The sequence below is a fragment of the Lathamus discolor genome, chromosome Z (assembly GCF_037157495.1).
Source record: "Lathamus discolor isolate bLatDis1 chromosome Z, bLatDis1.hap1, whole genome shotgun sequence".
NCBI lineage: Eukaryota > Metazoa > Chordata > Aves > Psittaciformes > Psittacidae > Lathamus > Lathamus discolor.
The window spans coordinates 59,016,972-59,044,068 of record NC_088909.1 but is presented as its reverse complement, the minus strand read 5'-3'; the positions used below and the strand labels follow the sequence as shown (position 1 = coordinate 59,044,068).

Here is a 27,097-nt window from a genome sequence, read left to right as displayed (position 1 = left end):
GAAAACATAAAAGCAAAAGTAATTTCTGCCCCTTGTAATTATGCAATAGCTGTGTTATACTTGAGCTGCAGAAGGTTACTACAAACTTCCCTGAAGACAAATAGTGCTTAGTGGCTGATATATAACTAATTGTTCATGTAGTGTCAATTTTAGAATTGACACTAAATGCACTATTAATCTATTTTGGCATGTAAAGCTCTTAATTCAGGTAACAAGACTACATATTTTTCACACAAAATACTTGATGTGTTGCAGTATGGCACTTAATAGTGAAAAATGCATCTGTGGGACCATTTATAATTTGGTGCCTTGTGATGAATTTTAATCATTTGCTTACATCTCCAAATACAAATATTTGCTGTTCCACAATACAGAATAATCACAAATCCTTTCATATGTTGCTGCTTCTTAGATCTGTTTTGTAGAAAATCAATCCAGTTTAAGTTTTATTTGTAACATTAAACAATGGGTTTTTTTGGGGGGTTGGTTTGTTTGTTTTGGTGCTTTTTGGTTTTTTTTTTTTTGTTTGTGCTATTTGACTGACAAAGTGTTTTCTATCTGACTATGTCAAAGTATTTCATGCTGTTAGTTTTAATGTATGGTAGAATATTAATGCATATAGATGTAGGTATAGTGCACTTATCTGGTAATGAGTCTGTGATAATTTAACTAGCAAGAACTATGTTTAGGGGACAAAAGTGTGAATGTCAAACAGCTGCAAATATGATTAGAAATATTGGGACATAGTAATTTGCTTCATTATTAAACTGTTCGCTTTCAGTAAGAAACTGAATAATCAATAGAGAGCCGGACATGTTACTGATATGTTAACTGGAAGATGCTTGCTGGTTGGAGGAGACTAGGTTTTAATTCTGAAAAAGGTTTCTGGCTCTGATGGTTTAGGCAGCATATTGAGTGTGAACCAGTATGCTGCAGTCCTTGCAGATACTGTGAACAAGGCCCTCCAAAAATATTTGTAGATGGAGATGTTGGGTTTTTTTTCTCTTAGGTTTCTGATATAAAGTAATGCCATAGATCAAATGTTCTTTGGGAAACAGGAGAAAAATATTAGATATAAATGATCAATATTGAAAGCTTTCTCCTTAAAATACTGGCTATCAAAACTGGGAACAGAACTATGATACTTTTAACATTATTAGGTGGGTGTGAAGGGGAAAGATAATGGTGAAGTAATTCTTACTTCCAAATGTTGAACTAGCAGAGACAAGGGATTCAGGAAAGCTTAGAGAGCCATGCAAGTTGCTTGAACAGTACTGAACAAATGATTTGTGCAGATTAAATAAAAAAGAAAGCTTTTAATGTTTATTTTACTGATAACATTTGAGGAAGAGTTGTGGGTGTCGCTTCATAGTTGCATCTTCATTGTTTCAGTTACTGTTAAGTACAAAAATGGAATAGTGACTAATACAAAAAATGTTACTACATTGAAGAAGCTGCTGGACACAGCAGCAGCTTTGAACATTGGAGAATTAGGATGTGCCAGAATTTGGTTGCACAGACAGCACAAATTCAACCTCCTGTGAGTATCTGCATTGTGTAATTACACAGTTGCATATAATCTACACCATACCACCGTTGCCTCCTTTAGGGTGCACAGGAGGGTTTTTTATGTTAGACCACTCTTTCTGTTTGGGAGTGTACAGCAGATGAGCAGGTAGAGGCATTATGGGAAGAAAGAATGGCTGATGTGTTGACAGTGGAGTTTTATTGTGGAAAGTTGGATCAATCCTCCTGTCTGCTGCTGCAGAGTTCATATGAACTGCTAGGCAAGAATTCACTGGTGGCTATTAGCTGTTTGTTACTTATATTATGAAGCCCTGATTTGGAATTTTGGGATCTGAGCATTCATGACTGCAACTCTAGTATCTGAATGATAAGCTTTGAAAAAGCATGTAATGCTAGAAGAATGAATGATTCTGAAAAATGTCTTTGACATCTTAGATTTGGGCAGTTTGGTTCAGTGGGCTAGCAGTTTCAGTCTTTACATGCCTTGGTTTCCCTCTGTTTCAAGAGAAGGAAAATAATGCTTGGAAGTGCTTTTAAGGTTAAATCAGTTATATTTGTGCATTGATATAACACTGAAGTGCTGTAGAGAAGTGCTTGCAGGGAAAAGGCAGTGAGAAAATCCATAGTCAATACAAATTTTTGGAGGTGTGTGATAAAGGCTGGGACTGACTGGTGATGATAAGCCAGAGATTTTTCTGTTTACTGAATACCATATACTCTGGTGCACTGAGTGGGTTGGTATTTTTCTAGAAAGGAATGTAATGGTGTTAGATTGCAGTTGGTATGGATTCTGGTCATGGATTGACACCAGGATAGGATATATATATATTTTAATATGAGCAAAGTTGCAAGTTTTCACTGGTTTTATTCTTTGTCCTTAATCTTCCACCTGCAGTGCATTCTTCCTTCTACAGGATTTAGAATAGGTGAGTGAATTTGGTAGCTGCAGGTTTTGAAAACTGGGTCATAGTGGAGAAGAGGTATACAAGCTTAGCTATAGGCAGCAAAGTTGCTCACCCATACAGAAACAGCATTTTAAGGCATTGTGAGCACCCTGGGCAAGTTTCTTTCAGAGAACTCTGGAAGAGTCCTTTTAGTGGCTCAGGACACATGTGAGTGGGAATCACTGCATGGATGGAAATATTAAAGGTGTTTATCTCAGGCTGATAGAGGGAGGGAATCTGTAAAGCATAGTCTGTGTAAGTCTGTGTGATATCCTTTTCTGAATACAAGGAGATATTTAATGAATTCAAGAGGGTGATTAGAACTGAAGTGCTTTTTCATACAGTATGTAATGACATTGTAGAGAACATTTTCACGGAAGGTTCTTGAGGCTACCTGATATCAAGATTAAAGAATTAAAGCTTTGATTTTTATCTTAAACTTTATATTCCAGGTGTCTCAATTATTTCTGATTCAAAAGTGGTTGTTGAGTATGTCAAATCTATGAAATGGGGCCAATTTTAATTCAGTGTGGAGCATAGAGATAAGATCATTGGTTTCACTGGTTTAGGCTATATGTGTAAACCCAAGGTTTCAGTTTAGAGCTATTTAAAAGGTTTTATTTGGCTTATTGACATTTACTGACTTGGTAAGTGAGGTCTGTACCAAATGAAAATTGTGGGGCATCATCATAGAAGTGTCATCAGCTTTAGTGTGATTATTATCACTTGTGCATTGGTCTCAGAGTGGTATTTCAAAGGTTTCTGCAGGTGATGGCTTGAATTCTGCCACTTGAAGTCACTGGTTCTAGTTTGGAATTAGCTTTTAAGTGTAAGTCACTGAAGCTTCAGGCATATTTGGAAACACTTATTTTTCCTCCTTTTCCTCCTGCCAGGTTTGTTCTGAGAATGTAGCTTGTATGAGTGTGAGGGGTAGGATGGATTTGCCTGATGGAATTTTTATCTTTTTTTGATGTTAAAATACTTAATTTTTTTAGGCTTACCCTATGATTATTTGCCTTAGTACAAGAATTCATCTTTTTACTCCTTACTTGTCACCCTGCAGTGAATTTCAAGATTGTGTTAATTCTTTTGTGGTTGCTTTATATGGAGCTTCTAGGAGATTCTGAAAGTCACCCTCTTTTCAGTTGGAGACCTGGGTAACACTTTTTTATTACAATTAAGCAGGGAACCTGAACACAGGATGCCATGACATTTCTCGCACATTTGCAAGTGGGGTAACAGGTGGAGATTTTATGTCTTGCCAGGAGGCACCCAGGAAAGCCTCCTACAGACAGGAATTAATGGTCCTGTACTCCATTGCAGTGAGCTTCGTACATACTCCATTCTTCCGAAGTTTTGACTCATTGGGACAGTTCAGTGACTTATACTGTTTGCAGCAGTCACTTCACATAGCTTCAGTATAGGATTTAAAACTTGTTTCAAATTTCTGTGTTCACATAGAATTCTGCATTTTCATCAAAGTACTGTTGATCTTGTTCTACATTCTGTTTGGATCTTTCCACTGTCATCACTGACCATATCCAGGTGAAGAATGTTAATTAAAAAAACAAAATGAAACAAAAAACAAAACCAGTTTTAAAGAATATATTGCAAAAGAAAGATGAAGCAACAGACAAAGTTTAAAACAAAAAAATTATAACTCCATTTTTTTTTTTCTTACCTCAGGTCAGATTTGGTCTTCCCCCATCACTTCTGCCACTTCCTGGTGCCAGATTCTTTTTGGGAGGCAATGTTTCTTGTCTTGACTGACAAGAGGTGCTGTCTCTGGTAGGATAAATTATCTTCTTTGCTTTCCTTCTTTTTGTCTTTGATCTCTTTATCTTTCATCCTCTTATTTCCTTGTCATTGTTCTTCCTTCCCTTTGCTGTGCTCTCCTTCTCCAACTTTCCTTCTTAAAATGCCCTAGGGTGGGATTTTCAGAAACACTTGTAGAAGATATAGATCCATGTTGGGTTCAAGCGCACTAGCTGCTTAATGTGTGCCTCTGTAAGCCTCTTCAAAAACGAAAGCTCTGTTTCTGGTGGAATAGCTAGTCCTCTCTTATTCCAGAAAATAGCACTTGCTAAAAATGTTTTTAGGCAGCAGTTTCTCTGACCTTTTGCAGAAATTGATTTGTGGTGGGGTTTTTGTTTGAGACAAGATGACCTTAGTAGTGAAAATTTTTTACTTACTGGTATAGGCTAGGGCTAAGGAATTCTTTAGTTATTTGTTGAGGAAAGTCATTGTTTACAAATATCTTCAGTAACAGTTGATTCCTGTTGTAAATGGTATTTAAGGTCTGACTGCTGTTAGCTTACTGATACTAAATCAGCCAGTATTCTTGGCCAGAGGCGACTACTGTTGGCCAGCTCTCTTAGACTGTATTTACTCTAAAAAAAGATACAATTAAAAGATGAGGTAAAGTCTTCATATATGAACAGTGTAGAAATTAGCATGAATTAGTGTGATAGATGGGATAAAGTAGTTTGAGAATGCTAATATTTATATTAGGATTGTAATTTTAAATCTAATTCTAAACAAATTCTGCGCCTCTGCAGACCACCAGAGTTGCTGTACAGATGTTTGATAGTATGGCAGGAATTTCATGGCATCTTCTGGAAGTAAAAACCTGGGTATGTGCCTAGAACAACATTAGAATTCCTTGGAGGCTGGATGGAGGCATCCTGGAGGAGGCTGGTTGGAAAGCAGTGCTGTGAGCTGTTAAACAGGTGATATTCTTTGGGTGCTTATCTCAAGTACCCTAGCTCCAGCAGTAAGAGATCATACAAGATTTTCAAGGTCAGAAATACATTAGGATATAGTCATGTAAGGGTTTCTTGTGTGATTGTCAGTAACATCTGCCTTTAATTCTAAGTAAATGATTCTGGTAAAAAGTAATGTTCCATTTTACTGGTAATATATTTTTTGCATAACTTATCAGTGTGTGTATTAGCTTAGAAATCTGTGTTCAGCTGGAATAAATTTGGAGCTTCTGGGAGTTTGACTATACACCTTTGTTGGTTGGACTTCCTTTTGTGATAAAATTAAATTAGCTCTAAAGAAATGTGTGCCTTGGGCACAAAGGCTTGCCTGTGCTCAGATTACAGTCACCTCGCTTTCACTTCAACAAGTGAATGTTTGAATTATTGCAAGTACTTGCATACATTTTTAGTACAAGCAGTAACAATGAAATGTGCCTGAAACAAAAAGTGCTTAGTGTATGTAAACACCAGTGTACATAGTGTATTATGTGTATATCAGTGTGCAAGATGAGGTGTGGTTTGTCTCTGCAAGTGAAAAAATTCTGTAGTGAGAAGCACCTTGTGATTCACTGGTGAAATTGGGTCTGTAAGAGCAGCTTCACCAAGAGTAATAGTGGTGGAACATAGGTCACAACTAGATGGACATAGTTCTGCCACTGCAGTTTCCAGAGTTTCTTCTGACTTTGTGTCTTTACTTTCTGAAAATACCTAAGGCCACTAACTTCAGCACCAAATTATTATTAGTATCATTATTCACATGTCCAGAGCAGACTCTCTCCCTAAACCTAGCTGTAAGAAATGTAAGATTGGGAAAGAGAATTCAGGATGCCCTTGAAGAAAGACACTTAAGCTTTGCAAAAATAAGCTGTAGAGAACGCAGAGCTTTCTATGTCATGAATAAATTTTTTTTCAATCTAGGTATGCATAAAATAGCTCAGATGATCTTGATTCCATACTTATCCCCTGCTGTCCTTTGTACTGTTCTGATAAGATAAAAATGTCAGTAAATGCAGTTTGTTCTCTGATTGTACAGGCAGAAGTCGGTTACTTCTGCTGTAAACCACAGCCAAGGGTTTTTCTACTGTTTAGGCTTGTATTTGTTGGTTATTGTAATTAGATACCTTACAGATTTAAGGAGATGGATTAGAAACTGTCTAGAGTATCTTGACTCAGGAGGCGGTCAGACACATTTTCAATCTCTCTCCGTTGGTTATTTTCAATTTTGGTAAACTGCAAAGTTTTTTCGTTTTGGGGTTGGTTTTTTTTTTCATCCTGAATGCAGAAGGGGGTGTATGCTGTGATCTGCAAGTATCTTCTCCCTGGTTGTTTCGGCATAAGGACTGTGAATTGCCAGGCAGTACGACAACATACTAGTCTTCCCTACTCTGGAAGACTTCTGTGATGAGCTGGGAAAATAGCTCGAGATTTTGCCATAGAAGAATGGTTTTATAAGTGAAGATTTGTAAGTGAAGATTCCTTAGAATAATAATAAGAAGACTTAACTATTGGAGCCAGTTACTGGGACGTTTCATTCTTCTACCTCAACTTATTATGTAACAAAGCTCAGTTATTTTGTTCCTGGAAGCATTAGCAATTCAAGGAAAGTCACCAGAAAGCTGAAGGAGTGGATTGTTGAGAATTATGTGCTAGAATATAGTTTATCTTTGTAGGAATAAAATGCTTTGGGGAGATAATTGACTGAGGTGCAGGACTAGCTTTGAGGAATACTATTATGTATTTTTTCAGAGCAAGTATTTCAAGTCTGCAGCTGGTGAATGCCGTTCATAGTGCTTGCATTAAACTTGTGTTGAGCTTCTTCCAAACCTGTTTTCCTTTCTTCTGATGTCCTTATTCACAAATGCCTTTGAAGAAAGCAGGTGCTTTCTTAAGTTGTGTAATATGACACTGCATTGAATGTGCCTAATCTGTAAAATGACACTGTGTGCATGCTTTTCCATAGTGCTAAGCATTTGGAGTTCTTGGCAGTGTATAGCAATTGTAGAAGTCTGTACTGTAGCTTCTTCCAGTTAATCCACCACCTTAGCATTAAAGAAGACTAAAGTAATGTGTAAGTAATGCATGAATGATTGTGAATCCTTTTGTTTTCCTCCAGCAATTGTAAGGCATCTTGCAATTGTACACAAGAAAAAAGGAGTTGCTATGGGCTGTTCCATAGGCTCTAAGTTGCTGTACGTGGGTCTGTTAGCTGTATGAAAGATGCCTGCAAATCTAAAAAAAGCTTAAAAACTCTAGCTGTAAAATATATTTCTTTTTGTGGGCAGTATCTCAGGTGCACTGTCATACCTCTTTCTTCCTGAAAACTTAATGTGTATCAGTGAAGTAAGGTAGCTGCCAGCTCTAGTGTATGTGGAAGAGTCTGGAAGAAAAATAGATAAAGCTTGCTGTTTCCTGTAGGAGCTGGTGTGTTGTAACAGTTGATAGAGAGCTCAGAGAACCTGTTAAAATAAGTTGGCTTAAAGTTGTATCAGGAATGGACATTCTGATCTGCTGAATGGACTGGAGGTCTCTCTCTGTCCCTGCTCCCTGGTGACACCACCTTGAAGACTGCCAAGATAAACAGTTTAATGTTCATACCCAACCTCAGTTATGGCTATCTAGATTAAAAGGCTGTGTTACTTTTGTGGTAAAACTAGTTGCATGGTTGGTATGCATTCCCAAATCAAACTTGAGAATGCAGCAGAATGCAGTGATAAGGCAGTCTTAAAAAATATTTGTGTTTAAAGAACTGCAAAAGAAGTAGTTCTGCTGCTGAAGATGCAAGTATGAGGGTGTGTGGCTTTGCTCATAAACATCTGCAAACTTTGAATAGCTCAGGAGTTTAGTGGGTGAAAATTACCTTTCTGTGTGGAATTTGAGCAGTCCAGTGGCAAGTGGAAAACAGAGCTTAAAAGTTAGTCTGAAAGTGTAGAGAATAAGTTGCAGTTTTCAATGTTATGAACTCACTGTGTGCTTCCAAGTTACAGAAAGAGGTGAAACAATGAAAATAAATACCTCTGGCGTTTCCATCTTTCCCAGCTTCATTATCTAGGTTTTCTTCAGTAGTATCTTCATATTACAGCTTTTTTTTCCTAATAGGTACATAATTTAAAAGCTTATTTCCATGAATATCTACCAGATGTTTGTACAGTTTACTTTTTTCCTTGTCTGTAAAACACTGTCGTGTGCATTTTGTGACTGCAGCATGGCATCTGAGCTTATGGTAAGAAGTAGTGAGACCTGATGGGTTTTGACTCTCCCTCCTCTTGTTTCTCGGATTATAAAGGGAGGTATGTTTTGATAAAATGTTGTAGTATTAGGCATTGCTTTATCGTAGTAGTTCAGCAAGTAAAGAAAAATATCTCTATAAATGGCTCTCTGCTATTTTCATTTAGGAAAAACATCTTTTTGTTAAAGCTTAGTTTCCAGACTTTTAGAACTCTTGAAAATAAGTGAGGGTTTTGTTTCTGTTTGGTTTGAATTATTATTTTTTTTTCTTTAGTTGCCATTCAGTTGTTAAATTAGGTCCCTGTTTCCTCCGCAAATGTAAGTTTCAGCCTGTTTTCATCTAGTTGATGATCTTTTGTGCAGATTTGTTTTCCCAAATGTTTCCATGATGTTAATACTGAATTTCATGCTCTAGAGTAAGATTGAATGTTAGAGGTGAGGGACTGCAGAAGGCTTTTGTCTGAAGGAAAGTGATAGGGATTATACCTGTCTGACTCCTGTGGTGTAAATCAGTGCTTGGCAATTTGCTTCATTAAAGTTAACATAAAGATTTAAGTGATTCCAGTCTTGTCAGGAAAGAACAAAAATGTCTTTTTTTTTTTTTTGTCCTTTGTTTTGCCTTCTAATGTTTCTACTTGCAGCAAAACAATTGCATTGAAACCACAGTGATAGTTTTGTTCAGAGTTGTTTTGCCCTCCACTTGAAAATAGGTGGTCTAAATACTGACCTTGATGTATCTTCAGTTTCTATACAGATAAAAAGAGGTGGTTTTTATCTTTGAAATTGTAGATGACCGCTTCAGTTGCGGGAATAAAAATGAACTCTCCTTCCTGTCCTTAAGTTTCTTCATGTGATTGTAGTTTTATGACAGAATAATAGTGAAGCTGATGAACTTTTTGTTTTCTACAGTAAATTGATCCCTTGTAACTTGGTTTGACAGGCTTACAATTTTTTTTTTCCTCCATACTTGTCCCAAGTGATGCTTTTCTTTTTAGTGTGTTGGATTAAAAATCCAATTGTCTAGTGTTTCTCCTGAGAAACTGGTTTACTTTGAGGGTGGGTTTGAACAGAAATACTACTTCTAAGGCAGTTTTTCCTAAAAAAAAAAAAAAAAAAAGAAAAGAAAACATTGTGTAAGAGATTGAGCTAAAAGAGGTTAAGTAGTGAAGATTCATGAATTGTGATCTGTAAATCAGTTAAGGGTTTTCAGTGTTTAGTGATAGATTAAAAGCTGTTTGGGAAAATTATTTGACTCATTGTTTTCAAATTGTTAGTGTGGTTAGTAAATCATTCTGAAAAGTATAAAAGATTGATGGGACTCTCAGTAGTTCAGAAGGTAATATTCTGATTATCTTTGGCTCTTTGCGTGGTATAAAAGGAGAACTAAAGAAAAAAACCAAACAACAGCCTTACAAGTAATAAAGCTAAATTAATATCTTCCTTATGAGAAGAAAGGCATTTGGTATAGCTAGGTCTCCCATCCAGGGAATGCATGAGCAATTGGCAAAAAAGAATATGCAATGGGGAGCTGGAAAGAAGGGGAGAGAGGAGTGGAACAAACTCAAACTTGACTGAAGTAGGCATGAAACCCTTTTTTAACTTTAGGTTACTGTGTTTCCCACAGCACTTTTCTGTTGTAGCTTTCCCATCATAAGCAATTGTAGTTTTTGCAGGCATGTTACCAGCCTGAGAAGCTGTTCTCTAATGGTGTGGGAGTAAAAGTGGCTGCCAAGGCTGTCTGTGCTCGTAGAAAGAAAAATGCCTTGGAAAACCCAGGGTAGAACATTGCTACTACTTAAATTAATATACTGAAGGTTTTTGACCTTCTATTGCCTTTTTAAAAAATAAAGTTCCTAGGCCTCTTGTGTGTTAAGATAAATTCCTTTCATGGCATTATGGTGCCATTCAAAGTGGTGATTTTGAAGGTAGGCTGTAAGTTTTAAAGTGTTCTTGTACTCCTTTCTGTAAGCTTAGTTAGATGGTAGGGAGGAATCTAGGTACGTCTGCCTGCTGTGTGTCTGACATCACTACTTTCTTTAGGACAACTGCTTGTTCTTTCCCTTCCTCTCCCAGCTGCCTTCTGGATGTGTTTTCCTGACATGAAAAGTCTGTGTATTTCTAGACCACCTTGTGCAAGACATGGCTATCATGAGACATATAATTGCAAGGTATTTCTTTGAAAGCTGGAACACTTGCTGCATGAAAACTTTTTTCTTTCACTTTTAGCACCATTGGAGCCCAGCCAGTGCGGTTTCCGGCACTGCTGTCTTTACTAAATCTTCCCTCTTCTCTGTGCTGCAGGAGAGAAAGGCAAACATGGCAGACATTATTTGGGGAGTATTTAGGAAGGTCAGGAGTGAGTCTTAAGACTGTAAAAGGAAGTAAAGCTGTGTATTTGGACACAAACTATGCATAGAATCATAGAATGGTTTGGGTTGAAAAGGACCTTAATATTGTCTAGTTCCAACCCACCTGCCCCTGGACAAGGACACCTCCCATTAGACTGTGTCACCCAAGGTTCTGTCCAACCTGCCCTTGAACACTGCCAGGAATGGAGCATTCACAATTTCCTTGGGCAACCTGTTCCAGTGCCTCACCACCCTCTGAGTAAAGAACTTCTTCCTTATACCTAACCTGAACTTCCCATTTTTTTGTTTGAGCCCATTCCCCCTAGTCCTGTTGCTACAGTGCCTGATGAAGAGTCCCTCTCCAGCATCCATGCATAGGGTGTACCTAAACAGAGTATTTAATTTCTTCTAAGCTTTTTGTGAAGGTAAGATTTTACAAGGAAAACTGATGACTTTTGCCTCTGCCAGGTGTGTTCAGTGTTGAAGTTTTACCTGCCTGAAACAGTGGCTCATTGAAAAAGGAGTCAGGACTATCAATAAAGTCTTCAAGCACTCCAACTTTGCTGCTTTGTTGACCCATACTATTCCCATGCCTGATTGGGCTTGTCTTGTTCTCCTTGTTTGTTTTTCCCCCATTTTGTTTGTTTGTTTTTGTTTTCTTAAATAATATTCTAAGCCAAATATATAAAGGTTTACTTTCTGAGAAGTCTATGTCTTAATTCTTCAGGGCTCGACAGAAAAGTACCAGTTATTCTGATTAATTTCCTTCTAGGGTTTTCTCAGTGTTTATTCATGCTTCTTACACATCTAAAATTTGTGTGTGATGCTCTTCCCCCCAACCCAATTTTCTGTCTGAGCTGCATATTTTTGTCTCTTTAATGCTGAAAGAAACACAGTAACCTGGTGGTGTCCTATTACATGAGGAACTTTGCCATTGATTTTACTAGATACAGGATTTAGCCCAGTGCTGTTACTCTTATTTTTGTGCCCTGGCACTGTTCACAGCTTCCTCAGTTCAAGTATTTTTCTGTTAATAGAATTCACATGCTGTTTGCCATTTTATAAATTAACAGTTGTTAAATAAGATCATGTCTGGTGCCAGTTCCCTTTGCTGCCACGTTACAAACTTTCTGTGCTCTGATAAATGTGTTGCAATTTGTTTAATTTTAATGGGTTTGCAGTGCTTTAACAGGCTTTCATGTTGTGAGGGTTCTGATGGTCAAATTGCAGAAGTAATAAAACAGAAGATAGGAGGCACAGCAAATATTATTGTAGGAAGTTTCAAATATAATAGCTGTTCTCCAGTAAAAAGTGGCTTCCACATTTGTATTTTGCTAAACAAAATTTCTTAGATAAAAACAAGATACATTAATGTAAAAATGATTTGAGAGTTGTTTTTCTGCAGCTGCTTTCTTATCTTACTTTAAGGACTTCCCCATGAACTTCTTAATCCTTTTTTCATTCATGCTTGCTTTTTTGTATTTTGGCACAGGGATGTGGATTACTCCCCTCCCTCCCCACCCCAGTCTTTTCAGTGTAGACAAATATGTTCTCTTATGGAGGGTGGGAAAACATTCCACCTAGCTTGACAGGAAAGTAGGTTTTTGTATCATATGCTGTATAGTGATTCTTGGTAAAATGATATCTAAGTAATAAGTCCGGAGTTTTCAGCAGCCTCTGGAGCAGTTTTTGGTTGGTTTGGTGTCCCAGCGGTGTATTCAGGGAGGTGAAGGAACTGCAGATTTGTATGTAAAATGGTAAAAAAAAAAAAAGGCAACCCATAAAAAATTGCTTTTTATTGTGTAGAGGGAATGTTTGTTTAACATTGACATGAGTTGACTGGGGTTATTGTGTGTGTGCTTGTACAGAACTTACGTTGTTCTATTTCAGGTCAGAGTAAATGAGCAATATGTAAACCTCATCTTACACAAGTATTTGTATAATATCTCCTTTTTCAGTGATTTGTTACGTGAACAAATTAACTTTACAACGATTTTTGAGCAGTGATCAATAAAATCATATAGATGTTTTTGTTGTAATTTTTTTGAAGGTGATCTTCAAGAGAAGGCCACATGCACAGGATTTACTAGTTAGCTGCTAAGTCATTCCTATAGGGTTGTAAGAAAACAACTTCTCTTTGCAAAGGTGATACTGAAACCACTAGGGTTTCTGGGATCTATTTTAAAAAATTGTTCACTTGGTGTTTTGCATTTGCGTGGGCAGCAGCAAAGTTGTTCTTGACCTGCTGTATCGATGTCATTGGTGTCATGGGACGCCATCTACTGGGCAGTATGGTACATGAGAGATGAGTAGAACCTGCCAGCGGGAGCAGTAAATTCTAAAGTAAGACTACTTAAAAATTTCCTTTATTAAGATACTGAGTTACAAATACCTTGTTAGCATTTCAGTATGCTTTTCAAAGTTGTGAAAACAGCTCTACTTGTTATGGTTAGATATTATACAGTTAGGTATGGTGGCCTTCCTCTCAAAGTTAGATCTAGAGAAGAGATATGCAGTGACTTTTTCAGTATCCAGTTAACATTTAATGGTGTGTTAGGAGAATATAAATGGCGGTAACATTTTATTCTTCAGCTGATTTTAGTACTACAGTATTAAAATAATTTGTGTAATCAAATAGAAATGCATGGACTGACTTATAAAGATGAGAGATTCATGTTAGGAAGTGGCAGAATGAAATTAACTAGCACAACTTTCTTTCACTCCTTACATGCAGGCCTTAAGATAGTAAATTTAATTACCTGGCCAAATACCTGTTTGTCTGGGACACTCCTCCCTGACTGCCTCTGTGCACAGGGATGGACTGGTCTAAGGATGATGTGTTCTGTTGCACGTCTGAAACAGATGAGGCAGTCAGCTGTGTAAGGTTCTTGTTGCAGTGTCAGAAGGCATGACGAATGAACGGGGGAATTGCAGAGATAAAAGGACACTTACATGGGAAAGGCAGGTGACTGTTCCTGTGGGGAGTGCTGGCTCACTCTCTCCTGCATGATTCCTGAATAGTGTTGGGTGTGTTTTGCAGTGCTTACTAATAGCTTGTTCCTGGCACTGTAGGTGACTGAAACAGTTCTGTGTATAAATTCTGCAACTTGGGATGCAAAAGCAAAAATGGAAAAAGTCTCTTCGGTAGCAGGCTGATTTATGGTAAGGTGTTAGGACCAAGGCTGGAACTTGCTGGGCAAGCCATACAGCACAATTCTTACTTTTTAGACCAGCTCTAGACAAGTACCAAACACCGTGCAAGTGGTCTTTATGAAACTTGTTGACAATGGGGAGGTAACAGGATATGGGGGTTTCTACTCCAGACTCTAGAGAAAACAGTGCTGTTTAGAAAACAAAAACCTGCTGGCCCTTCTGGTCTAATATAGGCCTGATTCCCTCCCTTTTTTTAACCCCCTTTCTGAGTCAACATCATTTCTGCCTGCAGCCTTAATCTAGTGGGTTTTGCAGGCATGCTAGTCTGGTGGCTTCTGCTATAGGATGGTACTGTGTGCTCAGCCCTGTTCCACACAGGATGTGTGAGGGGATGGATCCTTTCTAGTTAAAGGATATTGTGTGTGAATATTCTGTTCAGCACTTGGAGCTGCAAGGATGATGGAGTGTATTCTGTGTTGTAGGTCTCCTTGATGTTGGTTTTCACAATGTGCTCTAGTAAATATGTGATAAAAAGTAAACAAAAACCTAAGTTCTATGATTTGGCTGAATTTTCAGTCAGACTTTCACAGAACCAACACAAGTTTATGTTCCTAGAAGCTAACTTCTTGAATTAGGTAGTATTCTACATTAAGAGATGAGGCTATTAAAGAAACAAACATTTTGTTGTGGGTTTTTGCGATTTTTGTTTGTTTGTTTGTTTGCTTTTTTATATATTCTCAAATGGCATATTTTCCTAACTTCAGTCTTAGAAACAACTGAACCACTTAAGCAGAATGTCTTAAGGCCTGGGGTTGCCATATGGCATGTAGACTACATGTGAGATAGCTGATGTCCAGTGAATTCATTTAAAAGAACAAACCCCAAACTCCCACCATACCACTGAAAGAGCATTTTACCCTGAAGTATATCAGATGCATATTAAAGGTGGCATTAGTTATTATATTCAGAATATAAAAATAGATGCAGTACACAGGTTGCAACATTTTCTACCACAAAAGAGGCAGTACAGATTTGTAGTTTTCGCTTGCATGGGTAAGTTGGGTTTTTGAAAGGTGGGAGCTTTAAAGTTTGTCCAGTCCCCTTGAAATTCAGTGGTACTTTTGCATGTAATCCTGTCAGTCTTTGAGAAAGATCAACCCCTATAGTACTTCAGGTAGAGTAGGAAAAAAAACATTTAAAGTAACTGGCATTTTCATTCTGGAGAAAAAAATCATGAACAGACTTAATTTTGTATTTATCTTGGACATGAAAGAAATTGTGGTCCTCACTCCAAGCACTGAATTAAAACGAGTACCTGAATTATAGGCCAGAAGGTTTGCTTTTGGTCATTTAGCTGCTGACAGGAATGTTAAATGGTGAAACTACCCGTGAGCTTAATGCCTTCCATTGTGTTGCTAAAACAATGGAATGTAATTCTTGGGGATAGCACAAGGATTAAATACTGCTTTCAGGAGCTAAATGTTCATGTCTTAACTGTTTGAATACTTCAGATGTAGGTTTTATGTGTTTAAAATGTTTTCTAGTGATAAATGGGTGGCATTTTCTCTGAAATACCTAAAAATTTGATACATTCAAAATATTGATGGCTTAGCAGCTCACATTATTTGAGGCATGAACATATTCCAGTGTCTGTGTGTAACTTATCTTTGACCATATGTTCTTCATAAGAAGAAATCCTGATGATTTCTCCAGTTCCTTCGGTCAGTTCTATTTGGGCCAGATTATTGGGCTTTTAATAATACTATTCTGATTTTTCCATGGTATCTTAGGAGGCCAAGTGGGGGGAAAAACTTCCTACTGTTACAAATGGAAACCTATCCAAGGCAGTAATAGTTTGGGATGTTCAGGGCCTTTTTTTTTTTTTTTTAACTAGTAAAATTGAATTAATTCTGATGCATGTAGTATTCAAACTACATGTCTATCCCGTGTTATTCTCTCCATTGTGAAATCAGATTATGAGCTCCCTATAGTCTGAACCCAGAAGTTGCTTTCATTTTGGTTAATTCCTAGCAAAAGTAATTCTGTGTCATAACAGCAAATGATATTTTGCTATCAGGATCCAAGTATGAAAGGTGTTGGGGAAGGGGGCTGTGGGGTTGTTTTCTTTAGGTTTGGTTTTTGGTTGGGAGTTTTTGTGGGTGAGTGAGGGGTGTTGTTTAATACTGCTATTCTGCATGCTACATAGAAAATACTTGTGTGCTAGGTGTGTCCTGATGCATTTCACTCAAAATGTGAGTGACTGATACTTCATATTAGGAAGGAATACTGCTGAGGAAGCTTTCAGAACTTGGAAGTTTGGTAGCTAAATTGAACCAGAACTCCTTTGGCTTTTAGCACAATGCTACCCTCTAGTGGAACAGTGTTGCATTAAAAAAACTCCCCGAACGTTCTTGTTAGTGAGCTGCAAGGTTTAATTAGACGTGATACATGTTAAGCAGTGTATGTGGGTACTTGTATAGCGATAGCAAAGTAGAAGAAAGTTTGAGAAAGCCAATTCTGTCATCTATGATAATTACTGATTTGTGAAAAGCAGATAAGTTCTCATTGCATAGCTGTTGGTTGTAGGTTAGTAGGATTTCCTTCAAGGATTCTTTTAAGTTGCTAACATTTAGTGCAAGTCAGCAAGGGTATCTAAACCCTTGCTACACATTGCTCAGGCTCTTCTTTTGGTTATTTGCTTTTGTTCCCTGCTTCAAAGTGAACCCCTCTAGACCATGTTTTCTTCTCAAAACCTGTGATTAATATGGATGCATGCAGATTAAGCTGACATTCTTGAGCTTGTAACACAACTTGCTGTATTCATAAATTTAAGGTAAATACAGGGAAGTGTTGGTTAGGCACCTAGTGAAAGACATACTGTGCTAACTGGGATGTGTTGAGTGTTGGGGTTTATGCAGGAAAGAGAAATGAACTTTTGGAATTTCAGTTGCTGTAAAAACAAAAACAAAATCAAAGCTTTGATAAGGAAGTGTTCGCTATAGTAGAAAGAATAGGGTGGGAAGAGATTATTTGCCTGGGTATTTGTTTCCCAATCTCAAGTTGGATAGGTGGGTGAGGTTTTGGCAGCCAAGTAATAAGCTTGAAGAACAGGAAAAACTGCAATGGACCTTGGGTGAAACTTGTAAAAAGGGAAGAGTAAGTGATGTGACTTCTGTAAAAGAGATCCTACTGGAATTGTGGAGAGATCAGGGGATTTAAGCATGGGTTTAGCTCCAAAACTGAAGGGTTTAATTAAATTAGCATTTTCCCTTTTGTGGTTTTCATTCTCTGCTACACAAAAGGGTATAAAATACTACAGAATTGTAGTGAGGCTCAAGTTGGGGAATAACCTTAAGATGATCTAGTTCCACCCCTGTTTGCCATGGACAGGGATGCCTCACACTAGACAACATGGAGCTTCTCCTGCTGTCAGCCTGCTTCTTAAAGGGGAAAATGTGGCAGGTGTGGCAAAATATTAATCTTGGAAAATGTAGAAAGCATCTTGCCTCAGTAACTTGGTTACTCTATTGGTCTAACTTCACTAGCCATAGTGACCTGTTATGTTAATGTTAGTTTTTTGATTGAATCAGGTTGTAGACTTTCTGATAATTGATCATGAGCAAAATTCATCTGTTGTTTGAAGACCTTGCTGTACATTTCCACTAGAAATGCTCTTAAGTTTTAAGTTATCACATTATGTTGTGATTCATGTTTATGGCTGAATTTCTCCGAAGTTAATAGTACAACATTTAAGTGGGTTGCAGTTTGGATGATATGGAGAAATACTGGTGTGAAAAAAGTCTGCAGGTGAATACTTCTTAAAAACATGTCTGTCTTCAAGTAGCAATGGTGTAGATGTTTGAGAGAACATGTGACAGGAGGAGTTTGTTGCAAAGAGCCTTACATCTGCATTAAATCAACTGTTTTGAGCTTAAGGGAAAAAGGTAGAGAGAATAAACTTGCTGGAGAACCATGGCGTAAATACTTCATCTGGAAAGCTGTTAGTGCCTGACATGAGATTGAGGTCGAACTGGTCTGTTTATTTCAATGTCATATCTAACTTGCTGATCAACAGTTTTCCGGAAAGTTTAGGCAACAAAAAGACTTGGCAGTGCTGCCAATAACCATTAAGTGTTTTGTGTATGGCATGTGTTGTTGGGGAGATACTGATGTTGCATAGACTAACATTTTGTAGATCTCTGTATTGGGGGGGGAAAGCAAACAAACCAACTGAAATAATTTAATTTACTCTGTGGAGTTAACAGGCAGGTGTTCTCAGAAGTTAGGTTGCTGTCAGTGTTCAAATAATCAAACATTTGTTACAGATCTTCAGAATTTATGGATGAAAAGCATGCCAAGTGAAAAAGATTAACCGCACCTTCCCCCCCCCCCCAAAAAAAAAAGAAAAAACAAACCAAAATTAAAGCAAAAAAAGGACAAAACCCCCAAACATACAAAAAAGCCCCAAACCAAATTTTGAAGATGGTAACAGGGCTGTCCTCCTTATTGTAGTTTTTTTGAGGCTATTAACAACAATTCTCGAAATATTTTCAAATACATTCGTAATACATATTGCATGTAGGGTGGGGCTTTCAAAGTAGATACTGAGTGAGGCAAGTAAAGAAATCGGTTCAGTACTTGTATAAGCACTGTGCTTAGACATAAGAAAACATTAGATAATGCCATAAGCTGTCCCTGTAGGTAAAGAAATGAAATGAAAAAATGTTAATTTTATCCACTGTTCATTGAAACAGGATGATGCAGTTGTTTGAACAAGTAGAGATTTAAGAGAAATTTCTTCTTGTTGCAGTCCGTATTATATGTGGTAAAGTTTCTGTTTAGATGCTGCAGAACAGAGTAGCACAACAAAAAATGAAAAAAACCCAAGTGTAATTAGCACCAGTTTTCTGGCAGTTATGCTTAAAAAAAATTGAGGTAGCTAATGTGATTGCTTCATTCTGGCAGGTTTTTAACTCTAAAGTTGTCTGCTTTTGCCAAGCTATGAAGAACAGATCTTAGCTGATGCTGAAAGATGTTGATCAAAATCATGTATTAATTCTATACACTGGTGTCTTTGGTGGAGGCCCTTAATTTGCTGCTGCAGTTGAAGAAAGTTTGTGTTAGATGTGACAAATTACAAGATGATGGCACTTATCTTACACTTAACTAAGTAACCAGGAGAGACGTGAAACCACACAATAAAATGAAAAGCTGTGAAAGCTATAAAGCCTTTCTCTGACATACGCAGTGTGACTACCTTACAATGCAAAGACTGAGCTTAAAGAAATTGGAGAGAACTGATGCAGCCTAACTTCAGATAACATCTTAACTTTTTTCTGTTTTTTAAAATGGAAAAAGGCCCTAATCTCTGCCCTACATACAATGACAGGGATGGTTATGGTGTTCTTCAGAATTAAAGTAGGAAGTGTGAAAGGCAAGGCTGAAAAGCTGGTGCATTTCCGTCAGTGGTAGATTTGCTTATTGTTGTTGCTTTTTTCCTCCTGATCAGCTGTTACATAGTTCAGGTTTTAAGAGTTTTGTTTGGCCAGAGATTCTTATCTGAACTGCCTAAATACTAGTCAATACTACTAGGTGCCTTATAGGATGGTATGCCTGAAGAGATTTTATAACTTTAACTGATTATTATTTCAGGTGCTTGAGTTTGCCGTACTTTTGCTTCAAGAATTCAAGATTCTAATTTTTGGAGAGTAGTGCATTTTAAAGACAAATAAATTTAAAAATTGAGCCTTGTGCCAGCTGCACATGTCAGAAATAGCTGGCTCCTTTTAGCTGTTGAGGGGCAATAGTTACAAATCTACCTGCTATTAAAAATAAATGCATTCACTTCTGTGTTTAAAGCAATTTTATTTGTTTACAGGTGTCAGCTGTGATGCATGCTTAAAAGGAAATTTCAGAGGTCGACGGTACAAGTGTTTGATTTGCTACGATTACGATCTGTGTGCAACCTGTTATGAAAGTGGTGCAACAACAACAAGGCATACAACTGACCATCCAATGCAGTGCATACTAACAAGAGTAGATTTTGGTAAGTGATAACTTCAGACTCTAGTAACTTTGCTGCTCTGTTTTTGTCTACAAATGTAATACAGATTTTCATGTTACTATCACTTACTAATGGTGTCCCCCATTAGCACATCGAAAATAAGTTCTCTCTTTAAAAGCAGGCATGTTTTCTTTGATTTTTAACATAGAAGAATTGGCTTATATATTTTTTAAATAGTTTCTTCATTAATCTTGTTTTGGCCTGATAACAGTGGGTTATCAGACTAATAAATATACTTAATGACTATCCTCATTAATTTCCAATTCAGATTATGTGGCAGCCTTTTCCCCACAGTATGCTTTGCATAAGTGCCATGGTGTACAAGCAGAAAAATCCCAGGGAGATTTTGTAGGAATGTTATTCGCTGGTGGTTTATGTGGGACTGTAGGTATAGCAGGGGTAACGATGGGCAGTACTGAGAATAAAAGCTCAGTGTCCAGGACTAGCTTGTAATCTTTGTGAACTCCTTTGAAGATACACTAACTTAAGATTTATTTCTGACTATAAAGCCATGTCAATATTTAAAATTAATAAAAAGTTTGTCTAACCTGCTTGTTGCTTCCATTCCATCATATTTGTAACAGGTTGTAATTTAGGAGATACTTCTGTGACAAACCACTGCTCTAAGATGTTGCTGATTCTGAATGTGTATCTTGGCTTTATGCTAAACCCGTGGGGCTACCATTTTAATAATTTATCTTTTACTCATTCTGGTTGTGTTCTTTTATTAGAAATATTTAAATATGGTGATTTCTTAAAAGCTGAATGCTTATTTTAAATTACATCTTTTTAATTAAAACAAAAGTAAAATCTGATTTACTGTGTTAAAGATTAGAGAATAGGTATATATAGAAACATGCAATTGGTTTCTCAACAGCCTTTGAATGAAGATTTTTTTTTTTTATTTTTTTTTTATTTTTAATTTTAACTCTCAGGCCTTTGCTTGCCCTCAGACTGCCTGGTCATGACTTCAAAAATGCAGGCCCTGGGAATCCAGGGTTTGGAAGGAAATAATTCAGTGCATTATAAACATGCATGATGCCATTTTAGTTTGGGCTTTTTCTTCTTTTTTTTTTTGTCTCAATAATAAGGTAAAATTCTGTATACAGAATATTGATTCAGGATTGTGGCCCTGTTTTAGATGCAGAGTTCAAACTTCACCACTTAATAACCATTATTCTTGGGTCTTGCATATGAGCTAAAAGGACAGCATTATTGTAAATACTAAATGCTAATCATAAGGACTGAAACATGCTTGCTGTGAAGCCATAAGCTAACGTTAAAGGTCCAGACTTTCAGCCTACTACACTGAGGAAGTTTGCTCTAATCTCTGTAAAAATGCCTATCGTCAGAACAGAACCCAGGAATGCCTAGGAAATATAGTTTTTCTTGCAACTTGGGTGTTTCTCTTTTGGAAGTCTTTGATAAATGACCTTTTGCTTTAATACGTGTTATTTGTGTATATTGTGGGGGGTTATTTTTTACTATTTAAGTGTTCATGAATAATACAGATGGTGAGGTGGAAGAAGGGTTGCAGTGAAGTATTGAGGTGCATAACAGTATTCTAAGTGTTATTTCTGCATTGGTTGGTGTTTATGCTTGTGTGGCTTTTTAAATAAGAAGAAAAGCTGTAGGAATTTCATATGGCTTGATTATCTGAGCATTGCTCCCACAGAACCAGTGCTGGGGGAAAAAAATACTGCAGCTCAGCTCTGCAGCCAGGCTCCTGGTTTGATTAACCCTGTAGAACAAGAACAGCAAAGAATACATCACCACCACACTGTGAGCCACAGCAAAGCTTGATGGCACTCAAGTACTAGTGACCTTGTAAGCATATACACTGGAGAATGAATAATAGGATATTTATAAATAACATATTCCTTATGTGACATAATTCTTAATGTTTTTATTTTACAGTTCCTTGTAGTATGTAAGACATAAAGAACTGTTTTACTGTATTGCACAGATACTTACAGGAACTATGGACTTTGTGTAGCCAAGGGGATCATGTGAGTTTGAGGAACAGCCAAAAAAATCAGAAGCTAAGGAATAGTCAGAAAATAAATGATAGAACTAGTTGAGAATGACCTGTTTCAGAGTTGTCAGGATAGCTGTACTAGTGAATATTAAAAATCACTGAAGAAGCAGATATTAATGGGTTACAAGAAAATAATCCCTGCAGGAAGATTGGCAATGTAAAACTAAATAGCATAGAAGTAATGAAGTCTTTAGTCACTTCCTAGTGACATGGGAAGTCAGATGAAAGAAGAGTGTTTCCTAATGTATGATGGTATGAGTAGAGAGTTTTGCCAAGTACTTCAGTAAGGAAAACTTCAGTAGAAACACAGAATGGAAGGCTGTTAGTATAAGTAGGTGTGTAAATTGTCAATAGCCAAGTAAACTACAAACTTCAATACTGTTACCTGTAATTGGGTTTGATTCAAAGGTATGAAAACTTCTGAAAACAAACAAAATGCCAAAGGCTTTTAATAGGAGTAAACTTAGAATTTTTGCTGATGGTGAGAAGTGGATCATTGGTAGTAGATGAGTATTTTACTCGCAGGAAGGAAGCAGAGTGGGAGAATCCTTCCATTGCAAAACTGATGCAAACAACTCGGAGGTCAATGTCAGTTTTATGATTTTAGAAATGTGTGGGCATCAGTGAGTCATTTGCTCAAGGTGCATCTGCAGCTGACAGAAAGGACTGTATATGTCTAGTTCCCATCAGCTTTCTGGCCAGCACTGGCTATATGCAGGTAACTGTGGAGTTTGCTTGTACTCTGTGCTTGAAGCTGTGACCAAGTTCAGGCTTATAGTAGATGGCTAATCACATGAATGATCCTATGTCTGAGATTGCTTCAATGTAGGAAAGGTTCACATATTGGTTACCTCCATGAAAATTCTGATCAGTGTTTAGGGTTCCTAGGTACTGTAATAATGTTAGAGTACAGAGCAAAAAGATGGACTCTTTCATGTGTTTTGATGGAGCTTTTGTTGTCATCTTGGTATTTTTTGATGTATCTTTTTTCTCCTTGAGGCTCTGGATTGGTATAGGAGCCTGTATGAGAACACTGAAAACAAAAGGCCCTAGTGATTTCTGTCTACACGTGTTGACTCTTGTACTATCTGCTTGGCATATTTGTCTTTCAGGAGCCAGTGTCTGACCGAGCATTAATTTTGAAGCAAGATGTGATCCAGAACAACAGCAGTGCTTTGTTCTTCAGTCCCCAGGAAAGACACTGGAATAAATGCTTTAACACATACACCAAGAGTGATGTGCTGCTGTAACAGGGACAGAGCTTAAAATAAAGTATGAAGTCTCATATGTAATGACAAATGGCCTTTAAAGCACAAATCCAATTAGTTTATTTCTTAGGGGTCAAAGAGTAGAATTCTAACAAGCCTACGTAAAGAACAGGAATGTGCTTACAAGGCAGTCGTACATCTATACTTTTTGTAGTACTGTTTGTCAGGACAATGAAGTTCAGAGCAAAGTTCACAGTTTTCTTTTTCCCTAAGAAGAATCCTAAGCTGTTAGGATGCTTTATGATTTTTAGCATGTGGCTTGGACATTACCCCTGACATTTTAAAGGGGTTATACTGGCCAAGAAAGTAATAGAAATTTTCAGTAGCATTCTCTGCCAAAATTATATTGCTTTTATTGAAGTACAGAACAAGTGTACCCTTACTTGTCAGCTGAGGTAGTTATGTGACAGAAGATCTTAACTACCTTTTGTACTTAATTCTTAGCCAAAGGGAGCAGCTCAGATAATGGTTAACTTGATAATATGTAGTGTGAGGTCTAACTGGATTCACCAGAACTTGGCTTGAGGTTTTGGGGATATTTTTTTTTTTTCAGTCACTAGAATGTGTGCACATCTTGTTAAGTGCCTGTGTTGACAAGTCAGAGCATCACTGAATACTGTAGTTTGTGTGGAAGGAGACCCTGCAGGTCATCTGATCCAACCTTCTGTTGGAAGTAGGAGCTTAAGTTGGGCTTTCCCAGCAACCCAAGTCTTGGATGTTTCCCTGAAGGGATGTTTCACCACTTCTGGGTCACCTGTTCCAGTGTTCAGTTCCTACAGTGAATATTTACTGAAGCAGTTTGTGCCTGCAGCCTGTGCTGTGCTTCCCTTTGAAGGGCATACCTCCATTTCCTCCACAACTACTTTTTCAGTATAAGAAGCTGGAGATGAGATTCATTTTGAGCTTTCTCTAGGGTGGATGAACCTCATTTCTTCAACTAATGTCAAGTTCTCAAGCTGTCTGGGTGGACACAAATGTGTGTGCATGCTTGCAACGCAAAAATACCTCCTAGATCCTCTCAATTTTATTTCAGTATCTGTCTTGATGTGGAGAGACCAAAACTAAACCCTGTATTGCTGATGTTGCCTAACACATGCCAAGTAACATGGGGTAATAGCATCTTTTGATTTGATGGCTGTTCTCTTACTGATTTAGCCCAGACCATCATTTGCTTTCTGTGGGGCAAGGGCACAGTGCTGGCTTATGTTTGGCTTATTGTCCACTGGGATCCCCTTGTCTGTTTCAGCAGAGCTGTTTCCTAGCTCACTGAACCCTGCCTTTGAGCAGCAGCTGCTGTTTTGGCACTTACCAGTATTGTCAGATGAGTTGCAAATCCTTTCTTGTTTTCATTAGCATCTGTGCTTGGTCATTGCTTCAGCATGTGGTTCTTGCTGTTGAGGGGCAGCAAGACCAGGGCTGTTCCATAAGGGATAAAAAGCTAGAACTGAGAGAAGCCACAGCACAGTCAGGGGCAGTGTCCTCACTGTCAGGGTGTGCAGGGCAGGGTTGGTAACAGGAGCAGGTCCTGTTGACAAAGTTGACAGACAAGGCAAATATAACAAGTTATGAGATCTCTGCAGGAAAGCCATCTAAGGCAGGAAGAGGGCTGGGGGCTGCTGCAGCACAGTTCATGGCCAGATCGTCAGAACTTACATGTAGCCCATGGGCAGAGGGTGTATATGGAGGTCTGCTTTGAGGCTGGTCAAGGCAGCTAAGGTCTGCTTGTCAGCTCAGGCCCTGCTGGGGAAATAAAACATCTGCAGCTGGACAAATAACTGAATACCTGCCATGTAATCATTGTCAGCCCCAGTAGCATGTCTCTCTGAAACATTTAACCCCCAGCACTGTCTGGCTTTGAGGTTGAATACTGCAATTGGCAGCTGATGAAACTCCATGAAGAAAACTGGAGGATGTGCTGTTTCCTCCTGCTAGATATAGCTTGCCAAAAGTTTGAAATAGTGATGCTGAAACGAATGAGCATCTGTTTCCAGGTTTACCTAGGCTGGCATTTTACTCTAGCAGGTGTGGCTCTTGCATTGCCTTTGTAGCAAAGAGAATTCCAGGTGAGGAAACGGAGACCCCATTTGTTAAGAGGAGGTTTCTCCAGTCTGTAAAGCAGGACAGCATTGGTAATTAATGGGATATTCGTCTGGATGAGTATTACAGCTTATCACTATTTATCTTTGTTCCATAGGATCAGTCATAAGATAATTCTGGTTGGAAGTGATCTCTGGAGGTCACTGGTCCAACTTTCGCCTCCCAGGTGTGAGGTCAGACCAGGGTAGCTAGGGCTTTGCCCGCTTCCATCTTGAAAGTATCCAGGAATGGAGACAGCACAGGGGCTGTTTGGGTATTGCGTTCCACTGCTTGTCTGTGTGTGGGAAAATGTTTTCCCTTTGGTCTTCTTGTCCTCCTCTACTGTACACTGTGAAGCTCCTGGCTGTTATTTTCTGGATCCTCTCTGTAGGTGTGGGGCAGCTATTAGGTTACCCGAAACTGTCTGCTTGAGGCTGAGCCAGTGCTGGCCCTGTAAGTGTCCCCTCGCAGGGCGAGTACTCCACCCCGCCATCTTAATGGCCTTCTGCTGAATTGAGACTTCAGTTCAATGTCTCCCTGTAATAGGATGCCTCCAAAGAATTGCAGTGCCTGGATGAGTCTGACATAGTCTGAGCTGAGGGGATCACCACTATGTACACCCATAGAGCATGTGCGAGCTCTGTGGGCATGGCAGGCCCCTGGCTCACCTCATTGCCCACCCAGCACCATCTCCGCAGAGCTGTTCCCTCACCCTGCTGGTGTCACTGCCAGGTCTGCCCTGCCCCATGCAGCATGGGGCAGGGCTGGGGTAAATTCTGTAAGATTCCTGTTGGCCCATACCTTTATGCAAGTCTTTATAAACAGAAGGTAAACATTACTACTTGAAGTTTATAGCAGAGTATCTGTCAGGTTTTAGAATGTTTCCTTTTTATTTTTTCCATAAAATCTGCAGCAAAATGGAACTAATGGCAGTTCAGGGGTAATACAATTTGCATAGTATGGCTGCTTGATCAGTGGTACAGGAATATATATACTTTGTAAAATGTGATGTGTTGCCAACATTTAGTTTCTTCAAACATTGGGGAAAAATTCAAATACATACAGCTCAACTTGTATAATACCAACATTTTTATCTCTATGTATATATCAAATCAAAGTTATATTACTCATATGAAGAAAAACTAAAATACCTGACTGCTGTATACCCTTGTAAAGAAGTATGTTTTAACAGAAAATAAGAGCAAGCTGTTATGGAAATGTAGTCCTGAATCATCTCTTTGAAAGATTTTTATCTAAGGAATCCTACCATACTTCTGTCCCATTACTAACCTCCTGCCAGGCTTAAGAATGTGTCACTTAGATTTAAATGTTAAATACAAGCAGTCTGTAGCTTGTTAGGTACCATAGATGGATGGTAAAAAGAAACAGTTTATATTTTGGTTGAGCTTCTCATAAAATCTGGGGGTCGGGTGTATGTGTGGGATTCTTTTGTGTGGCGTGTTCCCCCCTGCCCCAGGAAAAGTTGTAGTGTCTAAACACTGTTGAGCTTCAGATTTAACTTCACAAACTCCTGTTGGGTCCCATTTAACAGTATTCTGATTCTTTTCCTCCTTTGTGTTTTTCCTTAAACTGATAAAGCAGTGGGTAATGAATCTTCTCTTAGGGAGATGTGATTTAGTCTGGTTTAATTTACTGAGCAACCTTGTCTTCCTAGCTACTTTGAAAAGAGGG

General features: G+C 38.2%; 1 protein-coding gene across 2 annotated transcripts in view; it reads left to right on the top strand.

Moving 5' to 3' along the window:
- LOC136005327 (E3 ubiquitin-protein ligase KCMF1) overlaps nt 1-27,097 on the top strand; it is a 47,329-nt gene that overhangs the window by 4,616 nt on the left and 15,616 nt on the right. For both annotated transcript variants that reach the window (XM_065662721.1, XM_065662720.1), the window contains exon 2: nt 19,838-20,005. In XM_065662721.1, the coding sequence (XP_065518793.1) occupies nt 19,838-20,005 (168 nt within the window). The remainder of the gene's footprint in view (nt 1-19,837; nt 20,006-27,097) is intronic.